This window comes from Gopherus evgoodei, unplaced genomic scaffold (assembly GCF_007399415.2).
Source record: "Gopherus evgoodei ecotype Sinaloan lineage unplaced genomic scaffold, rGopEvg1_v1.p scaffold_59_arrow_ctg1, whole genome shotgun sequence".
NCBI classification, from domain to species: Eukaryota; Metazoa; Chordata; order Testudines; family Testudinidae; genus Gopherus; species Gopherus evgoodei.
Window position 1 is genome coordinate 826,545 of NW_022060080.1, and position 20,128 is coordinate 846,672.

Genomic DNA, 20,128 nt, shown 5'->3' on the forward strand with positions numbered 1-20,128 from the left:
GTCAGAGCAGGGCACAGAGGAAGCTGAAGTGGGCTGGAACAAGGCTCAGGCATGGCTGGGGCAGGAACAGGAACTGGGTCAAGGGCAGGCCAGAAGCTTGGGGAGTCTGTAACAGTGCAAGGCCGAAGGAAGGTCCCTAGCCAACTAGTACTGTTCTTCAGAGTAACTCTCAGCTCTGATGGGGACAGTGAAATACTTGTGCCTGGGGGTCATCTGGCCTGGTCCCTGACCAGGGATAGTCACTGCAGGCTCCGTTGGAGGGGTGGGTCGCTGCAGGTGAGTGAGCAGCCCTGGGCTGGGTGGGGTTTGCCTCACACATCCCAAGGTAAATTGTTCCAGGGTTAGTGACCTGGAGTGTGTGGTTTTGAGCTGAATCCAGAAGTAGGAGGGGATGGGTTGCTATTTAGGCTTGGCTCTGGAGAAGCAATATGTCTGGAGATCAAAGAGTTACTGCCTGGGAAGTAACCTTTTTTCTCCTTCATGCTATTGTCTCTGCAGAGTCCCCCCAGTCCCTCCGGGTGAGTGACTGTCAATCTCACCAGTTTCATTTTCTTCATTAGCTTCATTTGCCCTGTCTTTAAATAATAAATAATAAATAATAATAATAATGCAGTACAAAAGAAAATTAACCTTGGATTAATTTAACAGCTCATGAATGAAGACTTCACTGTGAAGGCAGAAGGAACTGGACAAGCAACAGTAACAGTAACGATAATTTATAACGCAAAGCTAAAGGAAGATGAATCTCAGTGTAAGAAGTTTGACCTGAGGGTATCGGTCAAAGAAGCCTGGGGTGGTAAGTAACTGCCTATCATTTCTCTTCTGAGGCTTGCTGTCAATCCTCAGATCATGGACAGCAGCGGATTTACACCAATCAACCACCATCTCTGCAATCACATTCTTAACTTTGGAAAGTATTTTTGTGAAGTTTCTTCAAACTCTCCCAGTTCCCAAGTCCTACAAAATTATACCCATAGGGCAGGCACTAAATAATATTTCCAGCTACTACATGTTCTAGGCTGCAACCAATGCAGGGTCCTTCTAGATGAGGGAGCAGATGCTGCCTTCTCTCATCCTGGCACTTGTTAGCAGCAGAGATGGAGCATCGGATGTGGATGGGAAGACAGGTCGGCTACTCTGAGTATTGTCTCCCTCTAAAGCAGAGATGAGCCAATGCCAGGAAGTCTGGTTACAGACCCATACTTCCAGTGCACACATTTCCAGACAGCATGGGTATGAAATCAGCATGGGATAGAAGTCAGGATCTTCAGCACCCAAAACACAAGCCTCTGTGGCTTGGTCTAAAGAAGCAACTTCCTTTACCTGGGAGTAGCTGATTGTTATAATTGCTAGGGCTGGCCAGTAGCAGGAAATATGCTGGTCTAATGTGTGGTCATATGATAGAGGGATCCAGGATTTTGGCACTGCTTTTACAGAAATGGGAGCCAGCTGTAAATTGTTCTTAATTTTCCCAGCTGTCCAAATTCACACCCACGAGTTCTCATTGTTTTTCTCCTCTTTCTGCTAACCCTAGACCGAAGGCAGCATGCGAGCTGATTTTCAGTGGCACTCATACTACCCACGTCCTGGCCACCGGTTCGGGGGCTCTGCATTTTAATTTAATTTTAATTGAAGCATCTTAAACATTTTAAAAACCTTATTTACTTTACATTCAATAGTTTAGTTATATGTTACAGAAAGAGACCTTCTAAAAACGTTAAAATGTATTACTGGCATGCCAAACCTTAAAGTAGAGAGAATAAATGAATACTTGGCCCACCACTTCTGAAAGGTTGCTAACTGCTGCCCTAGACTATATTTCATTTGTGCCACTCAGCTGGGAGAGGCTTTTTAGTTTGTGTGCCAGGGATGGGAAGAATTATTTATGGATTGCTGGAGGGGAGAGGAGGTTTATTGAGGGATTTTTCACACCTACTCTAGGATCTGTTTGATTACTAAGCCATGTTAGTACACCTAAAAAACAAAAGAGGGTTTATCTGGCATGAAATTTACACTGAGATATTACTTTCTTTTGTCTTCTGCAATGTTTCCAGTTAAGAAGCCAGAAGGAGCCATGCGTTCAGTCTATATTAAAATCTGCATCAGGTGAGAATAATGCCCTTTAATGATAGATGATAAATAGATGGACTGATGCAGGGGGTAGCTTGAGAATCCTGGGCTATGATTTTTTTCTATGGGCAAAAAAGTTATAATTAAGCAACAGGAGCTTGTGGAGCGATCGCAAAAATCAATGTTCAAGTGATGAATTCTGATCAAAAGGGTATTTTCTCTTCTCCTCGTTAGGTTCCTTGGTGTGGTTGATGCCACAATGTCCATCATCAATGTCTCCATGCTCACTGGCTTCTCACCGGACGTGGAAGATCTTAAGAGAGTACGTCAGTGTAATCTGAGAACAGGGAACATAATAAACAATGCAGTGGCTCGACTGGGGCTTTCAGATGAGAAAATCCAATGCAGCAGATGAATAGTCAGGCTCCAGGGTTAAACCTGGAAGGAGACCAGACAGCTCTAAGGATTGGTAACAGCTTTAGGAAACCGCAACCAGTTCTCTCCAGATCGGGGACGGAATGTCATCTCCGTTGGGCAGTTTTGGGGCATTCATAGAGGAGATTCCAGGGGATGTATAAGCCATGAGCCCAATGTCCAAATTCACAGACACAAACAGGGCCCCGGGCAAATTTTGCAGGTTGCGCAGGCTACTTTGAAAATCTGGCCATACAAGTTTAGGTCAGTTCAATCCTGCTTTACTGGATAGCAAACTGAGAGGCTGCTGTCATTTGACTGTGCATGCCAGAGCAGACTGCATTTGATATAGTCTCTTGTACAGTGGGGCCAGAGTTTTAAAAAAAATGATTTCCCTTTAGATCCTCTGACCTACATGATGCAGTTATTTGGGCCTGAAGAACTGTGGATACAAAAAAAGAGGCTGCACAAAAAAATCCAGGCCCTGAAGGAATCATTGTAGTGAATTGCTGCCCGGGTATAAAATGAAGGTGAAGTTTAGCAAAGAAACCCAGGGATGTTTCCAGCATTGGTGTCGGTGAACAGGGGCCACTAACAGAGGAGTTTTGAGAGGGAGTTTGGAAAGGGAGTGATGTACAGTCGCCATTCTTGTTGGGCAAAAGTCAACTTGTTTTCTGTAAAGGGAAATCTTATTTTACTAATCTATTAGAGTTCTTTGAAGGGTCAACAAACATGTTGACAAGGGAGATCCAGTGGACATAGTATACTCAGATTTCCACAAAGCCTTTGACAAGGTCCCTCGCCAAAGGCTCTTACGTAAATTAAATTGTCATGGGATTAGAGGGAAGATCCTTTCATGGATTGAGAACTGGTTAAAAAAACAGGGAACAAAGGGTAGGAATCAATGGTATATTTTCAGAATGGAGAGGAGTAACTTGTGGTGTTCCTCCAGAGTCAGTCCTAGGACCAATGCTATTCAACTTATTCATAAATGATTTGGAGAAAGGGGTAAAAAGTGAGGTGGCAAAGTTTGCAGATGATACTAAACTGCTCAAGATAGTTAAGACCAAAGCAGACTGTGAAGAACTTTAAAAAATCTCACAAAACTAAGTGATTGGGCAACAAGTTGGCAAATTAAATTTAATGTGGATAAATTTAAAGTAATGCACATTGGAAAAAATAACCCCAACTATACATACAATATGATCGGGGCTAATCTAGCTACAACTAATCAGGAAAGATCTTGCAGTCATCATGGATAGTTCTCTGAAGACATCCACACAGTGTGCAGCGGCAGTTAAAAAAGCAAACAGGACGTTAGGAATTATTAAAAATGGGATCCAGAATAAGATGGAGAATATCTTATTGCCCTTATATAAATCCATGGTACGCCCACATCTTAATACTGCGTACAGATGTGGTCTCCTCATCTCAAAAGATATACTGGCATTCAAAAAGGTTCAGAGAAGGGCAACTAAAAAGATTAGGGATTTGGAACGGGTCCCCTATAGGGAGAGATTAAAGAGGCTAGGACTTTTCAGCTTGGAAAAGAGGAGTCTAAGGGGGGATATGATAGAGGTATAGAAAATCATGAGTGGTGTGGAGAAAATGAATAAGGAAAAGTTATTTACTTGTTCCCATAATACAAGAACTAGGGGCCACCAAATGAAATTAATGGGCAGCAGGTTTAAAACAAATAGAAGGAAGTTCTTCTTCACATAGCACACAGTCAGCCTGTGGAACTCCTTGCCTGAGAAGGTTGTGGACGCTAGGACTATAAGAGGGTTTAAAAGAGAACTGGGCCTGAGGGCTCTGGCTGGGGGTGCCAGATCTGGGGTGGGGCCACAAATGAGGCGTGCAGGGTGCAGGAGGAGTTTCCAGGCTGGGGCATGAGGTTGGGGTGCAGGGAGCAGGTTAGGGCTCTGGCTGGGGATGTGGGCTCTAGGATGGGGCCAGGGATGAGGATTTGGGGGTGCAGGAGGGAGCTCCAGGCTGGGGCAACGGGTTGACATGCAGGAGGAGATAAGGGGAGTGGGTTCTGTTAGGGAGTTAGGCTGTGTGAGGGGGTTCTGACCTGCGGCAGGAGCTTGGGATGCAAGAGGTGGATCATGGTGCAGGCTCCAGCCAGGCAGCACTTATCTCAGGTGGCTCCTGGAAGTGATGACATGTCCCTCCGGCTCCTAGGCAGAGGGAGCAGGGGGCTCTGTGCGCTGCCCATACCTGCAGGCCCGGCCCATGCAGCTCCCATTAGCTGCAGTTCCTGGCCAATGGGAACTGCGGAGCTGTCGCTTGGGGTGGGATCAGTGCGCAAAGCCCCTGTGGCCACTCCTAAGCCTAGGAGTTGGACATACTGGCTGCTTCCGGGAGCTGCGCAGAGCCAGGACAGGCAGGGAGCCTGCCATAGCCACACTGTGCTGCTGACTGGAGCTGCCAGGGTCCCTTTTCAACCAGATGTTCCGCTCAAAAACCAATTGCCTGGCAACCCTAGGTGTGGAGTAAGTAGTAGGCTAGTATCCTCTATGATATGATCTGCATGGGAGACGTGATCACAAGCACGACACCAATGGGTCATGTAGTGAGATGATGGTGGGGGGGTTCGCCCAGCTGCAGGACTTTCATAGAGACGCTGCCTTACCCACAATGCTGCTTGTTTTTCTTATTCATATTTAGCTTTCCCAAGGGGTCAACAGATACATTTCCAAGTATGAAATCGACAAAGCCCCGCTTGACAGAGGCAACCTCAGGATCTACTTGGACAAGGTAAAGACTTGACAAGGGGCTTCTCGAATCCTATGTTAATTTCATGGGCTCCTGCTAAGCCAAACTGCACTCCCAGATACACCCTGGCATCCCCACAGACCTCAGCAAGTTGACAAACTGCAACCCATGGCTGAATTTGACTCATTGGTCCAGATTCAGGCTTTCCACTAGGAGCAACTGAATGGGCCAGATCCTCATCTGGTGTATGTGGATGTAGGTCCATTGACTTTAATGGGAAATGCAGCATCTAACATTGAGGTTGAATTTGCTTCTCTGTGCCATTCACTTCTTCTTTCCTTGTTCCTTTCACTTCTCTAATTCTTCTTTCCTCCACCTGCCTCACTTTCTCTTTCCCTAACATCTCCCTTTCTTTTATTCTTTGTCATTCTCTCTTCCATCCAGTCACCCTTCAGCCTAAGCAATCCTGTTATTTCCCCCCCCACCCAGGTTTCTCACAGAGAGGATGAATGCCTGCAGTTTAAAGCTCACCAGTTTTTCGAAGTGAGGCTCATTCAGCCAGCATCTGTCACAGTGTACGACTATTACACCATAGGTAACAGATCGCAGTTCTCCTCACCATTCAAGGCACCATGGCTTCAAATTCTGCTCTGGGTTACATTGGTATCATTACCTCTTGCAGTCTTTTGCTGCAGTACTTAGGTATTATTGTCCCCGTGTAACAGAGGGGATGCACTGGAATTAGAACCCAGGCGTCCTGAATTGCAGTCTCCTGCTCTGCACTAGCTCACTCTCCCTTCGACTTTTCCAGATTACTGTACCCCTTTCAGGAGTCTGATTTGTTGTGCATGCCCCAAGTTTACCTCACTTAAAAATGACTTGCTTACAAAATTAGACGTAAAAATACAAAAGTGTCCCAGCCACACTAGTACTGACAAATTGCTGACTTCTTCATTTTTTACCATGTAATTATAAAATAAATCAATTAGAATATAAATATTGGACTTATATTTCAGTGTGAGACGTGCGCCTGTTTTCACTTATGAGTCGTGTCATTTAGTGGCTGGAGAGCGGCAGCTGCTGGCCAGGTTCCCAGCTCTCAAGGCCGACCCAGCCAGCAGCAGCACAGAAGATAAAGTGGCATGAGCTGTCGCTGGTGGGAGCGTGGCCTTCGGAGCTGAGAGGCCAGAGAGCAGGGGTTGCTGGCTGGGGCGTTCATATTTTTGGGGGCAAAGGAGGACTATTTTTTTCAATCCTGCTCCCATCCTGACCCACAATATCTACTCCCACTCCCAGCTGCTCCTGCATTGTTTGTTGAATTTTTATCCCATTATTATGGCAACGGGCCCTGCGGGATCCCAGTCCCATTGCAGGGCTCCAGAGCCTGTTGTAAAACTAGGCAAATATCTAGATAAGTTAACATATCCCCTGGGGTACCGCTAGGGTATGTGTCCCCCTGGTTGAGAACTACTGGATTAGAACACAGGGGGTTTAGACTCATAGACTTTAAGGGCAGACGGGACCATCCTGATCATCTAGTTTGGTTTACTGCCCACCTCCTAGTTCCTCCTGTTCCAATATTACCCCATGCTGGAAATATATGGTCATGCTCATCGCCTTAACACACCCAAAAAAAGGTAGACAAAATAAGAGGAACCTCTGACTATAGGCAATAATTATCCTACTTGCCCTCTCCCCCCGTTTTACCTCCAGAGGTGAATTTGCTGCTAGCGTGATTAAGAGGGTGTCTCCAACAAGCACCAGCCCATCATTTCAAGTTGATGGTTTCCTATAGCTAAGAAAGTCATTCCCACAGACTGCTGCTCTCTTCCCCAGGGTCACCCAGTGGGACTTCCGCTTGAGTAAGGGCTTCAGGGTTGTCTCCGAGGTGCTGTAAACCGCGGCCGTTGTTCTGCGGGATGGGGAATGATCCGTGTCTCTGATCTTTCTCTAGATGACCGGTGCACCAAGTTCTACCACCCGTCTAACCAGAGCGGGCTCTTCAATATGATCTGTCACGGGGGCATCTGCCGGTGTGCAGAAGGTAAGGAGAGTCCTGTCTCTGCTTACATCTCGGGTGGGGGCTCCCCTGTCAGCTTTACCAACAAACATGAATCCCAGGTTCCCCCCCCAGCAACCAATCAGGGCCCTCCTTCCCTGTGGGTTCTGGGTGATTCTCACATGCGAAACAGGCTCACGGCAGGCGGAGACAGGATGGTCCCTGTGTCTGTCCCCCAGCCTGGAGCTCTGACTCTTGGACGGCTGTGTCCCTGCTACACACCACCACATACAGGAATGGTGGAACCAGGGTTGGGGTGAGGGTACCCTCAGTGGGAATATGTGAGGGATGCACCCCCACATGAACTCATGCATGCCTGGGGAGGGGAGGCAAGAGAAGATCCAGAAGGGACTGCAAGGCCTGGAATTGGGCCAGGGAACGGAACCCGGAGGGGCTGGAATGGGCCTTGGAGGAGGTAGTAACCCCCAGAACCCACCCTGAAGCCTGCCCCTCACCCCTGCAGAGGTCTCAATATCTTCCTTCACTCCCTCTCCTATTCCTCCTTCCCTGCATTCACAGAGAGTTTCCACCCTCCCTGACCACCTGCCCTCACTTGTGGTCCCTCCCTTCTCGAATGGCAACCCCACCCACCAATCACAGGAGAGCTGCTAGCAGGACGTAGAAGCAGAATTTCTCTAACCAGCCGGGTCACCAGGAGGGAGCAGGTATAGAACATGTCAGTTCCTGCTCTCTGCCCATCAGGGTTTGGGGGCTGAACCAAGCCAGCTGATCCATGGAGTCCACTCGGGGAGGGGTGACACAAAGTCAGGCACTTCTTTAAAATATCTGGGCCCTCTCATTCCAGGATACCCACAGCTGGCACCCCTCAGCCCCCCACTGTCAGTTTCAGCACAGAGGCCAAGTATTGAATGAGCCATGGAGGCTCTGCTCCCCACTGACTCTTAAAAAAGGATCCTCTAGAAGAGGATGGAGACCCACTGGTGGGGCTGTTGTTCAGTGGGGAACTTGCTGTAGCCCTGCTGTCTGCCAGGCATACAGAGAGGTGCTCAGTCTCTGGATCTGTCCTTCCCATCACCTTTGATTCCCCATCTGCAGCTCCACTAATTCCTGTGACCAGGCTCCTCCTGGCGCTGACCCAGGCAGAGATCCATCAGTGCAGAGAGGGAAGTTAGCTGGGATTGCCAGGCCTATTTATGGTCCTTGGTTATTTCATACACCCAGGCAGAGTTCCTCTGGGCAATATCTACTGATTCCTTTGCAGAGCTGTCTGAGTCTGTCTGCTCAGGATCGCCTCATTTGGACCCTGCAACCTACCCCTCCATCTCTTGTTTCTTCTTTTACTGTGTCCCATAACCCAGGCACTGACTTTTATTTTTCCTGGCGGCTGCTCCATCCCCACTCTGCCCCTTTCCCTGAGACCCCACCTTTGCTCTGCCACTTCCTGTCCCCGCTCTGCCCCCTCACCCGAGGCCCCTGCCACCTGCACTCTGCCAAATGCCTCCTGCCTCCTGCCAGCTGCCAAACAGCTGGGGCTGGTAGGTGCTGAGCACCCCGTTTTTTTCCCCATGCGTGCTTGAGCCCTGGCGCATGCATGGTGTCAGCACCTACACCCCATAACATGACGGGTGATTGGCTTCATGGCCACTCTCTTGTCGGAGGAGGTGGGCTTGTCACTGTGTGGGTTAGCGCGGCACACTCAGGATTCAAATAGGTGGGCACCCGTGGGTCACTAATAACAGAGCTGAAACTATGCTCTCCCTTGGTGATTCTCTACCCACCTTCCTTCCCCATAGAAAGCTGCTTCATGCAGCAGAAGATAGAGGGTCCCATCACCCTGAACAGACGAATGGAGGAAGCCTGCAGACCTGGAGTGGATTATGGTAAATCTGTTATTTGGATCTGTGGAGTCTCTCTCCATGAGGAGAGCGCAGAGAAAGGGTTCAGAATTCGATTTGGATTGTAAAGTTTGCCTTTGAGGCTGAATCAGGGGTAAGGTCTGAATCTGCTAGGACAGAAACCTGATGAGATTTTGGGGGCTTAAGCGCCCAGAAATGAACAAGATCAGATGACTGTTTAAGATTCAATCTAACCCTAAGAATTTATCTGTCCCCCTGTCATGGTGCGCAACTCACCCCTTTGGCATCTCCTGCTGGTTATCTCAGGGAATTAGTGTTTCCAGCCTCCGGAGCACCCTCTGCAGGCTGGTGTCCCGCCTGCTGCTTGGCCCAAGTCCCTCCTGGACCCCGGTGCCCTTTTCAGGCCAGGGTGCTGCCTCCTTGCAATACCCCCACAATCTCAGGGTCTCCCCACCCAGGGGAACCCACAACCCTCTAGCCCCATCTTGCTTCAGTCATGGGCTACTGCCAGTTACCATCTAGCCCCCGTTCACTGAGGCAGATTGCAGTGCGAAAGCCACTCATCATAGGCAAGGGCGGTTTGGACCTGCTGCCTCTGCCCCTGCAACCCCTGTACCTAATTTGCCTTCCACTGGGCCACAGCCTGGGGGATTTCCAGGCCGGAGCTCCCCAGCTCCCTTGGCCTTCCCCCAGCCCTGCTCCAGTCTAAGTACCTTCTCTCAGCTCCGTGCAGCCAGATCCTTCCCTCTCAAAGCTAGAGAAACTCTATCTTGGTTTCTGCCCCCCAGCCCTCTTATAAGGGCCAGCTGGGCCCTTATTAAGCCAGCCACAGCTGTGGCTGTTTCCAATCAGCAGGAGTGGGGTAACTATCCCGCTATGCCCCCATTCATGGGAGGCAGGTTTGTAGAAATTTTGGTGGTGTCTACAACTCACCCACTCCCAAACTCTGCCCCCACCTGCCTATGGCTATGAGAGGGAGTTTGGGTGAGGGGAGGAGGTCTGAGGTGCAGGCCCTGGGCTGAGGATTAGGGTGCAAGAGGGGTACAGGCTCTGGAATGGAGTTTGGGTGCTGGGTGCAGGCTCTAGGCTGGGACAGGGGGTGGGTGTGCAGGAGGGGATGAGGGGTGCAGGCTCTGGGATGGAGTTTGGGTGCAGGCTCTGGACTGGGGGTGGGGGTGTAATAGGGGGTGAGGGGTGTAGGCTCTGGGAGGGAGTTTGGGGGTGGGGGTGTGTGTGTGAAGGGGGAGAGGGTGCATGCTCTGGGAGGAGTTTGGGGATAGGAGGGAATGCAGGGGTGAGGGCTGTGGGGTTGAGGATGAAGGATTTGAGGTGTGTGAGGGGGCTCAGGGCTAGGGCAGAGTGTTGGGGTGTGGGGTGAGGGCTCTGGCTGGGGCTGAGGGGTTCATGATGCAGGAGGGGGCTCAGGGTTGGGGCAGAGGATTAGGGTGGGGGCGGTGAGGGCTGGGGTTGAGGGGTTTGGGGTGTTATAGACTCATAGACTTTAAGGTCAGAAGAGACCATTATGATCATCTAGTCTGACCTCCTGCATAATGCAGACCACAGAATCTCACCCATCCACTTCTATAAAACCGCTAACCTATGTCTGAGTTATTGAAGTCCTCAAATCATGGTTTGAAGACCTCAAGCTACAGAGAATCCTCCAGCAAGTGACCCATGCCCCATGCTGAAGAGGAAGGCGAAAAACCTCCAGGGCCTCTGCCAATCCGCCCTGGAGGAAAATTCCTTCCCGACCCCAAATATGGCGATCAGCTAAACCCTGAGCATGTGGGCAAGACTCGCCAGCCAGCACCCAGGAAAGAATTCTCTGTAGTAACTCAGATCTCAACCGATCTAACAAACATCCCATCACAGACCACTGGGCATACTTACCTGCTGATAATCAAAGATCAATTGCCAAAATTAATTGCCAAAATTAGGCTCTCCCATCATACCATCCCCTCCATAAACTTATCAAGCTTAGTCTTGAAGCCAGATATGTCTTTTGCCCCCACTACTCCCCTTGGAAGGCTGTTCCAGAACTTCACTCCTCTAATGGTTAGAAACCTTCGTCTAATTTCAAGTCTAAACTTCCTAGTGTCCAGTTTATACCCATTTGTTCTTGTGTCCACATTGGTACTAAGCTTAAATAATTCCACTCCCTCTCTAATATGAATCCCTCTGATATATTTATAAAGAGAAATCATATCCCCCCTCAACCTTCTTTTGGTTAGGCTAAACAATCCAAGCTCTTTGAGTCTCCTTTCATAAGACAGGTTTTCCATTCCTTGGATCATCCTAGTAGCCCATCTCTGAACCTGTTCCAGTTTGAATTCATCCTTCTTGAACATGGGAGACCAGAACTGCATACAATATTCCAGATGAGGCCTCACCAGTGCCTTATATAATAGTACTAACACCTCCTTATCTTTGCTGGAAATACCTTGCCTGATGCATCCTAAAACCGCATTAGCTTTTTTAACGGCCATATCACATTGGCGGCTCATAGTTATCCTGTGGTCAATCAATGGAGGAGGTCCTTCTCCTCCTCCGTTACTTCCAACTGATGCATCCTGTCAAAGTTAGAATCAGGACTCACAATTTGTCAGACCACTCTGTTTTATTACCACAGCGCTCTGCCAATAACATTCAGAATATGTGAGCGGCCATGCAAGGCCCAAACAGTCTTATTTATACAGATAAAAGAGCGGGAATTAGACAAAGGGACAAAGAAAGCAAAACAGGAAAATTCATCTGGGGCACAGCATGCATATCCTATTTCCTTACTAACTGTTATCGATTTAAGGCTAATACTTCACCAATTGCCCTCAAATGGTGCAATTGTTCTATGTTAATGTCTGTATTCCTGACACCTGGATTGCAGCATTCCAACAGTTTTGCTTAAAGGTACAGACAGCATTTCTTTAATCCTTTCTATTCTTACTATATAATTCATTCTACTTTCACAATCCCCAATTTATAACTAAAATTCTTGTTATTAATCCCTAAATGCATGACCTTGCACTTTTCACTATTAAATTTCATCTTATTACTATTAGTCCAGTTTACAAGGTCATCCAGATATTCCTGTACGATATCCCGGTCCTTTTCTGTGTTAGCAATACCTCTCAGCTTTGTGTCATCCGCAAACTTTATTAGTACATTCCCACTTTTTGTGCCAAGGTCAGTAATAAAAAGGTTAAATAAGACTGGTCCCAAAACTGATCCCTGAGGAACTCCACTAGTAACCTCCTTCCAGCCTGACAGTTCACCTTTCAGTATGACCCGTTGTAGTCTCCCCTTTAACCAGTTCCTTATCCACCTTTCAATTTTCATATTGATCTCCATCTTTTCCAATTTAACTAATAATTCCCCATGTGGAACCGTATCAAATGCCTTACTGAAATCGAGGTAAATTAGATCCACTGCATTTCCTTTGTCTAAAAAATCTGTTACCTTCTCAAAGAAGGAGATCAGGTTGGTTTGGCACGATCTACCTTTTGTGAAACCATGTTGTATTTTGTCCCAATTACCACTGACCTCAATATCCTTAACTACTTTCTCCTTCAAATTTTTTTCCAAGACCTTACATACTACAGATGTCAAACTAACAGGCCTCTAGTTACTCGGATCACCTTTTTTCCCTTTTTTAAAAATAGGAACTATGTTAGCAATTCTCCAGTTGTACAGTACAACCCCTGAGTTTACCGATTCGTTAAAAATTCTTGCTAATGGGCTTGCAATTTCATGTGCCAGTTCCTTTAATATTCTTGGATGAAGATTATCTGGGCCCTCTGATTTTGTCCTATAAAGCTGTTCCAGTTTGGCTTCTATCTCGGATATGGTAATATCACCTCCATATCCTCATTCCCATTTGTCATCCTTCCATCATCCCTAAGCTCCTCATTAGCCTTATTAAAGACTGAGGCAAAGTATTTATTTAGATATTGGGCCATGTCTAGATTATCCTTAACCTCCATTCCATCCTCAGTGTTTAGCAGTCCCACTTCTTCTTTCTTTGTTTTCTTCTTGTTTATATGGCTATAGAACCTTTTACTATTGGTTTTAATTCTCTTTGCAAGGTGCAACTCTACATGGCTTTTAGCCTTTCTCACTTCATCCCTACATGTTCTGACCTCAATAAGATAGCTTTCCTTACTGATCCCTCCCATCTTCCACTCCTTGTAGGCTTTCTGCTTTTTCTTAATCACCTCTCTGAGATGCTTGCTCATCCAACTTGGTCTACAACTCCTGCCTATGATTTTTTTCCCCTTTCTTGGGATGCAGGCTTCTGATAGTTTCTGCAACTCTGACTTGAAGTAATTCCAGGCCTCCTCTGCCTTTAGATCCACAAGTTCTTCAGTCCAATCCACTTCCCTAACTAATTTCCTTAATTCTTTAAGGTTAGCCCTTTTGAAATCAAAAACCCTAGTCCCAGATCTATTCTTGTTTATCCTTCCATCTAGTTTGAACTGAATTAGCTCATGATCACTTGAACCAACCATTTCTTCTATGAGGTCCTCACTACTCACCAAAACCAAGTCTAAAATGGCTTCCCCTCTTGTTGGCTCTTCAACTACTTGGTGAAGAAATCCATCAGCTATCACATCCAGAAAAATCTGAGACCTATTATTATTAATAGTCCTCCAGTCTATATCTGGGAAGTTGATGTCTCCCATGATCACACAATTCCCATTAGTGTTTACTTCATTAAAAACATTAAAGAGGTCTCTATCCATATCCAAATCAGATCCCGGCGGTCTGTAGCACACCCCAAGCACTATCTCAGGGGAGGCTCTAGTAGCTTTCTTTCCCAATGTGATTTTTGCCCAGACAGACTCTGTCTTATCCATTCCATCACTTCTTATTTTTTTACAGTGAACCTCATCATTGATATATAATGCTACTCCATCACCTTTGCCTTTATTTCTGTCTTTCCTAAACAGCACATAGCCTTCAATACCTGTACTCCAGTCATGACTACTATTCCACCACGTTTCTGTTATCCCTATAATATCCGGTTTAACTTCCTGCACCAGTAGCTCTAGTTCCTCCATTTTGTTACCTAGGCTCCTCGCATTAGTGTACAGACATCTTAATTTTTGCCGTTTGGCTTCACTGACATTCTTTATCTGGTTAGGCACAGACATTCTACCATCAGTATCACCTATTAGACTGGTATCTACACTACCCTTCCTCCTTATGTCTATTCTTCTGCCCATGGCTGTATACTCTCTTACTTTCTTTTCTTCCCTCTCAATGTTAAATTCCGGCGTGGAGATTACCTGGACATCTCCCAACCATCTCCCCCAAATTCCTAGTTTAAAGCTCTCTTAATCAGTTGGGCGAGCCTCCATCCTAGAAGTCTATTTCCCTCCTTACTCAGGTGAAGTCCATCCCAAGAGAACAGTCCTCTGTCCATGAAGGTTTCCCAGTGGCCATACATCCCAAAGCCCTCCTTATAGCACCACTGCCTGAGCCATCTGTTGATCGCCATAATCTTGTCACACCTTTGTTGCCCTTCGCTAGGAACAGGCAGAATCCCACTGAAGATCACCTAAGCCTCGATTTCCTTAAGTGTCTTCCCCAGCCTGGCATAGTCTCCCTGGATATGTTCCAGTGAGAATCTAGCCGTATCATTCATTCTCACATGAAGGACAATCAACGGATTCTTTCCCGCTCCCGTTAGGATCCTTTTCAGCCTCAGGTCCACATCCCGTATCTTAGCACCTGGCAGACAGCACACCCTTCTGTTTTCCAGATCAGCTCTAGTTACAGGCCTGTCTATTCTCAGTAAGGAGAGGCTCAGGGCTAGGGCGGAAGGGAAGCCTGCCCTGCCAAAAGTGGATGGGGGGCACTAGGACCCTGTGGTAGCTGTTGATACCAGGAGTTGGCAGAGCAAACTCAGCGTGAGCTGCAGGCTCTGGGGCCCGGGGGAGGTGAGCAGGGGCACCAAATGGAGGCCAGGGGAAACTGGGGGAGAGACCCAGCCCCAAACATTGGTGGAGCCAAGCCCCTGGGCCCTGAATATTGCTGGAGCCCAGGCACCATGAGTGTATATAACTCACTGGCCCTGCCTCTTTTTCCCTAGTATCTGAGCACTTCACAATCTTTAACATGTTTATCCTCACAACTTCCTGTGAGGCAGGGCAGTGCTATTATCCCCACGGTACAAAAGGGGAAACTGAGGCATGGAGCGACTAAGTGACTTGCCCAAGGTCATGCAGCAAGTCTGTGGTGGAGCAGAGAAATGAACCCCGGTCTCCAGCTATTGCCCTCACCATGTACCATCTTTCTCACAGCCAGTTTGGGGAGTCAGTTACACAGTGAATTCTCTACAGAGAAATACTGCAGACCTTCAACTGGTGTTTTGTATGTCTTCCTTTTTTAAAAGTGTATAAAACCAGGCTTGTTAGAAGTGAAGAAGTGGGCGGTTCTGACTCCTACACCATGGAAATTTTGGAAATCATTAAAGCAGGTAAGAGCTCCCCTTCTACAATCAGGGTGCAATTTCTTTGAATGGCCTTTGGGATAAAGGCCAGCATAAGAGCTATTTCTCTTAGCCCGAGGAAGTGCTAAAGCCTCAAGGCTAATCTAGTTTCATGCTCCAGGGCATTAACCTATTGCCACAAGGGGACAGGAAAGAATTTGCTCAACCCACCTAGGCAGCCAAGCCACGAAGAGGCAGACAATATAACAGGGGGAACCTCTCCCTGTGTTCTGCCTGGCACAATTGGCCAGTCTCATTATGGGCTTTTTCAATCTTCCTCTGAAGCAATTGGCATTGGCCATTGTGGGAGTCAAGATCCCAGACTTGGTGGTCTTTTGGCCCAAGCTGCTATACAGGGGCAGCTCCAGGCACCAGTACGCCAAGCTTGTGCCTGGGGCGGCAAGCCGTGAGGGCCACCCTGCCGGTCACTGTGAGGGGGGGCAGGCAGGCTGCCTTCGGTGACTTGCCTGCAGGAAGTCCACCAGTCCTGTGGTTTCGGCAGTAATTCGGAGGCGGGTATGCCGAAGCTGCGGAACCGGAGGACCTCCCGCAGGCATGCCCTGAGGCAGCCTGCCTACCGTGCTTGGGGCGGCAAAAATACCTAGAACCACCCCTGCTGCTATGGGGAGGTGGAGTCTCTCTTCCTCAATGCTGACTTTTATAAATCAATATAAAGGCAAAGGAAGCAGGGATCTAACTGAGCTCAAAGCAGCTTCACTCACTGGGAGCTGATATGACTGTTCTAATTATTTGTATTACCTGAGATTAGGGGCCCCTTGTGCTAAGCACTGGACATACCCAGATACAACTCCTGCCTTGATGAGGTTACAATCTAAATCCACACTGGGAGGATTTATTGAGTCACAGGGAGATCGAGTGACTTGTGCAAGGTCACACCAGAAGTCTGTGGCAGAAACAGGAGCTGAGGCCTGAACTCTTCAGGCCCAGCCCAGTGTCACAACCACAAGACGGTCCTTCCTGTCTCTAATGACTGCTGGAGCGTCAGTGATTAGTTATCATAGCAGTCACACTGGGGCTGAATTTGTACTGAAACCTCAAGAGAACATCTAGGAGTCTCCTCTTCTCTGTTCCTTTCATCTTCACCCTTCTCCACCCCGTGTTATCTCCTCGTCACTCTACTCTTGTGTGTGACATCTTTTTTCACCCTCCCCTGCCCTCCCAGGGTTTGATGAAAATCCACAAGGAAAAACCCGCCCATTCATCAGCCACATAAAATGTAGGGAGTCTCTGAGGCTGGAGCGTAACAAAGACTACTTGATCTGGGGACTCCGCACAGACTTGTGGCCTAGAAAAGCTGAGTAAGTAGCCTCCTGTGGTTATCCTTCCTTAGTCACTTTCAAGCAGACACACCCTTAACTAATTACCCTATCAATTTTAGGTACCTATCAGCCCCCATTACTGTACTTTCTGAGAATCTCACAATATCAAATGTATTTATTCTCACTATGGGAGGCAGGGCAGCATTATAACCCTCATTTAACGGATTTTTAACTGAGGCATAGACAGCCTATGGTCCAGGTCCTCAAAGGTATTGAGGCACCTAACTCCCACTGACTGGCCTTAGGTGATCTCGCCAAAGTACCAAAAGGGAGTTGCTGGAGTTGCAGGTTCGCCTCGTAGTCTAACCCTGGACCACCATTCCTCACAGGGGCTACCCAACTATTTCACCAGCGCAAATCACATTGACGTGCAATTTCATGGTCCCTGCATCCAGCCACAGCTGTTCCTAAATCACTTGGGTTTCAAGTGGGTACAAATATAATGAATTAGGGTAAAAACTGCACCTAAAAATGAGCTTCACCAACAAAGATCCAGCTCACAGAGGCGAAAAGTTCCATCCTCATGTTGTATCTGGAGCATTGCATGCTGGGATCTGTAGTCCCTCTGTACTCCATGGGCTGGACCTATAAAAGGGGAGGCAACCTACTGTTTCTCTGCAAGTTGGATATGGCCCTTAGGCCTGGGTGGATTGTGAGCTGCCTGTTTTGGCAGGCTAGACCTCAGCCCTGCCTGTTCTGTCTTTCCTTCTGACTGGAGCCCCGAGCCCGCCACCGTGGCTGCCAGCCCCCTTGCCCCAGTTCCAGGCTGCTCCAGCTGGCCAACCTGAGTCCTCCCAGCCCTGAAGCATTGGGTGTTGCAGCCCCAGTGCCCCCAGCCCCGGAGCGCCGTGTGCTCTGTCCTCAGCGCCTCAAGCACCACCGGCCCGGGAGAGCCAGGGAGCACCAGTGCCAGGGGGGCCCCAGCACCAGGGGCACCCAACTGCCTCAAGTCCCGAGCCACAGGCCAGCCTGTGCTAGCCCTAGCCCTAGCCCTATGTGGGCTGTGGCCAGGGGGAAGCAGGAAGGAGCTCAGGGCAGAGCAAGAGTGAGGCCATGCCTGGCTGTTTGAGGAGACTCAGCCTCCTCTGGCCTGCCATACCCACTGCCCGTGCCCTTAGGCAAACCCGTCTGCCCTTGAGGAACTGAGCGAACAAATTGAACACATTTTGTGCTTCATTGCTCACCTTTCTGCCTGTCCGTCCCAGGTTATCCTACATCATTGGCAAGGACACCTGGATCGAGAAGTGGCCCAACGAGGACGAATGCCGGAAGCCGGATTTCCAGAACCTCTGCCAGGAATTCCTTGAGTTCTCTGAAACCATGACCATGTTTGGCTGCCCAACCTAAACTTGGACCCAGCTTTCCCAGCAGCTCCAATGGGACAGTTTGAGCTGAGATGGAGCATCACACTCAGGTGGAGACATCTCCACTCAGAGTCCCAATGCTGCTGACACTCGCCACTAGCCCTGTCCTCTTTGGGGTTTTGCTCTCTTTTCTTCTTATTGTTTCTATGTATATAAAAGGCTGATTTGTTACCCAGGCCTGCTGTGTGACTTTTTACCAATCTTTACATGGTCTACAATATAGTTGTATAAGTAACCAGCTACTAGGATCATGGGTGCACGAGAAACACCTTAAATTAGATTAGGATGGACAAGCATGAATGGATGGCTAGATATGCATGGATGGATATTTGGGAGAGAGTCTTCTGTACCACTGTGTGCCTAGGGTGACCACACATCCCGTTTTGGCTGGGACAGTCCCTTTTTTCAGCCCTGTCCTGGCTATCCCGACATTTTGTCAAAAAAGTGGGGTGTTGAGGAATGTGCAGGGAGAGGAAAGCGTCGATGTCACTGCTAGTCTAGAAGATACCATCAGAGATACTTAGTTTTGCAGGTCTCAAACTGTGGATTTGTGTCTTCAGAGATAATATGCTTGTTAACAGTAAAAATGTTTTAAAATAAATACGTAAATATATAAAGGTGAGAAATAACAGAACTCAACCCTCTTGTCCCTCTGCAAATTTGTGTACACAGAGTCAATCCCTAACCTCTCTCTAAAAGTGCAAAGTTTCAAAAGTTCATTGAATAGAAGATTGTTGGGGGCAAAATAGATCTGGACAAGGAGAAGTCTGGGACGGGCAGTAGAAACAAAAGTGAAACTGTCTGAGCAGCATATTCCAGAAGCCTTGGGGTCTTTCTGAGTGTAGCCTTCACTGATTTGAGATCTACCATACTATTCTCTTACTAGAAGGGAATATGTATAATGGCAGCAGGCTGTAACAGAGACCCGGTCTGGGAACAGGAACCATTCAAGAAATATATGTTTGCAGATGTTTTAAAGAAAATGACACCAGTGGACTGGTGAGAGTTGGTTAAGCACTTGGATTCAGAGACTGTTGAGGTGATAATCTCACTTTTAAGAGCAATAGGTATATTTTCTTCCTTTGGATTAATTCATTCCAAATTGAGAAATCGTTTGGGACCTGAGAAAGAAGGAAAGCTGTTTTTCTTTTCCAGATTATGAACAAACAGGAAAATGAAGGTGAAGACGACTGAGTTAGCTGCAGAAGCCAATATTTTAAGTTTCTCATGTTGACCTGGCTGACATAGTCGATTTAATTTTTTTTTAATATTTCATTTAACTATTTTAGTGAAACAATTTTAACAAAAACAAACCTGATTTTAAAAAAATGTGAACGTTTAACTAAATTCAAAAATTCATATGCTTGTTTTGTTAAAATATTATATGTTTGCTGTTGAAGAAAAAAATCCAGAATAAATAAAGTTGTTGCTGTTTTAGTTAAATAAAACAATTTAAATGTATGTCTGGTGATGTTCTCCTCCTAATACTGCACAGCAAGAAAATCCTCCAACTATTAATGATTAACCTGTTGAATAGGAAATAGTTCACCTCCCAGTGACTTCATTAACATCTGCTTCAATTACCTTTGGTAAATGAAATAACCAAACAGTCATTCATTTTCTGATATAGCTGTAAAACTAATCTGAAAAGTTTTCAAAATAAATCACTTTAAAAATGTATAGTGTGGACCTTCTAAAAATGAAACCTACATCTATCTCTCAGTTGTGAAGAATATGTATTAAGATTATAACAACCAACAAGAATGCACTGTTATGTAGAAAACCATGATTTAATTGAGCCTGGCTCCTGGCATGACACTACCCTACCCAGACTCTGGGAAGCTCAACCCTTAAAGGCC

The 20,128-nt window shown here is 47.2% G+C and overlaps 1 protein-coding gene across 1 annotated transcript in view; it reads left to right on the forward strand.

Moving 5' to 3' along the window:
- LOC115643428 (complement C3-like) overlaps window positions 1–18,850 on the forward strand; it is a 106,311-nt gene extending 87,461 nt beyond the window's left edge. Inside the window, exons 31-40 of the mRNA XM_030547458.1 lie at window positions 649–796; window positions 2,055–2,106; window positions 2,305–2,392; window positions 5,155–5,244; window positions 5,692–5,797; window positions 7,157–7,246; window positions 9,016–9,102; window positions 15,470–15,553; window positions 16,749–16,884; window positions 18,111–18,850. Of these exons, the coding sequence (XP_030403318.1) occupies window positions 649–796; window positions 2,055–2,106; window positions 2,305–2,392; window positions 5,155–5,244; window positions 5,692–5,797; window positions 7,157–7,246; window positions 9,016–9,102; window positions 15,470–15,553; window positions 16,749–16,884; window positions 18,111–18,252 (1,023 nt within the window). The 3' untranslated portion in view covers window positions 18,253–18,850. The remainder of the gene's footprint in view (window positions 1–648; window positions 797–2,054; window positions 2,107–2,304; window positions 2,393–5,154; window positions 5,245–5,691; window positions 5,798–7,156; window positions 7,247–9,015; window positions 9,103–15,469; window positions 15,554–16,748; window positions 16,885–18,110) is intronic.
- Window positions 18,851–20,128: the final 1,278 nt, after the last annotated feature.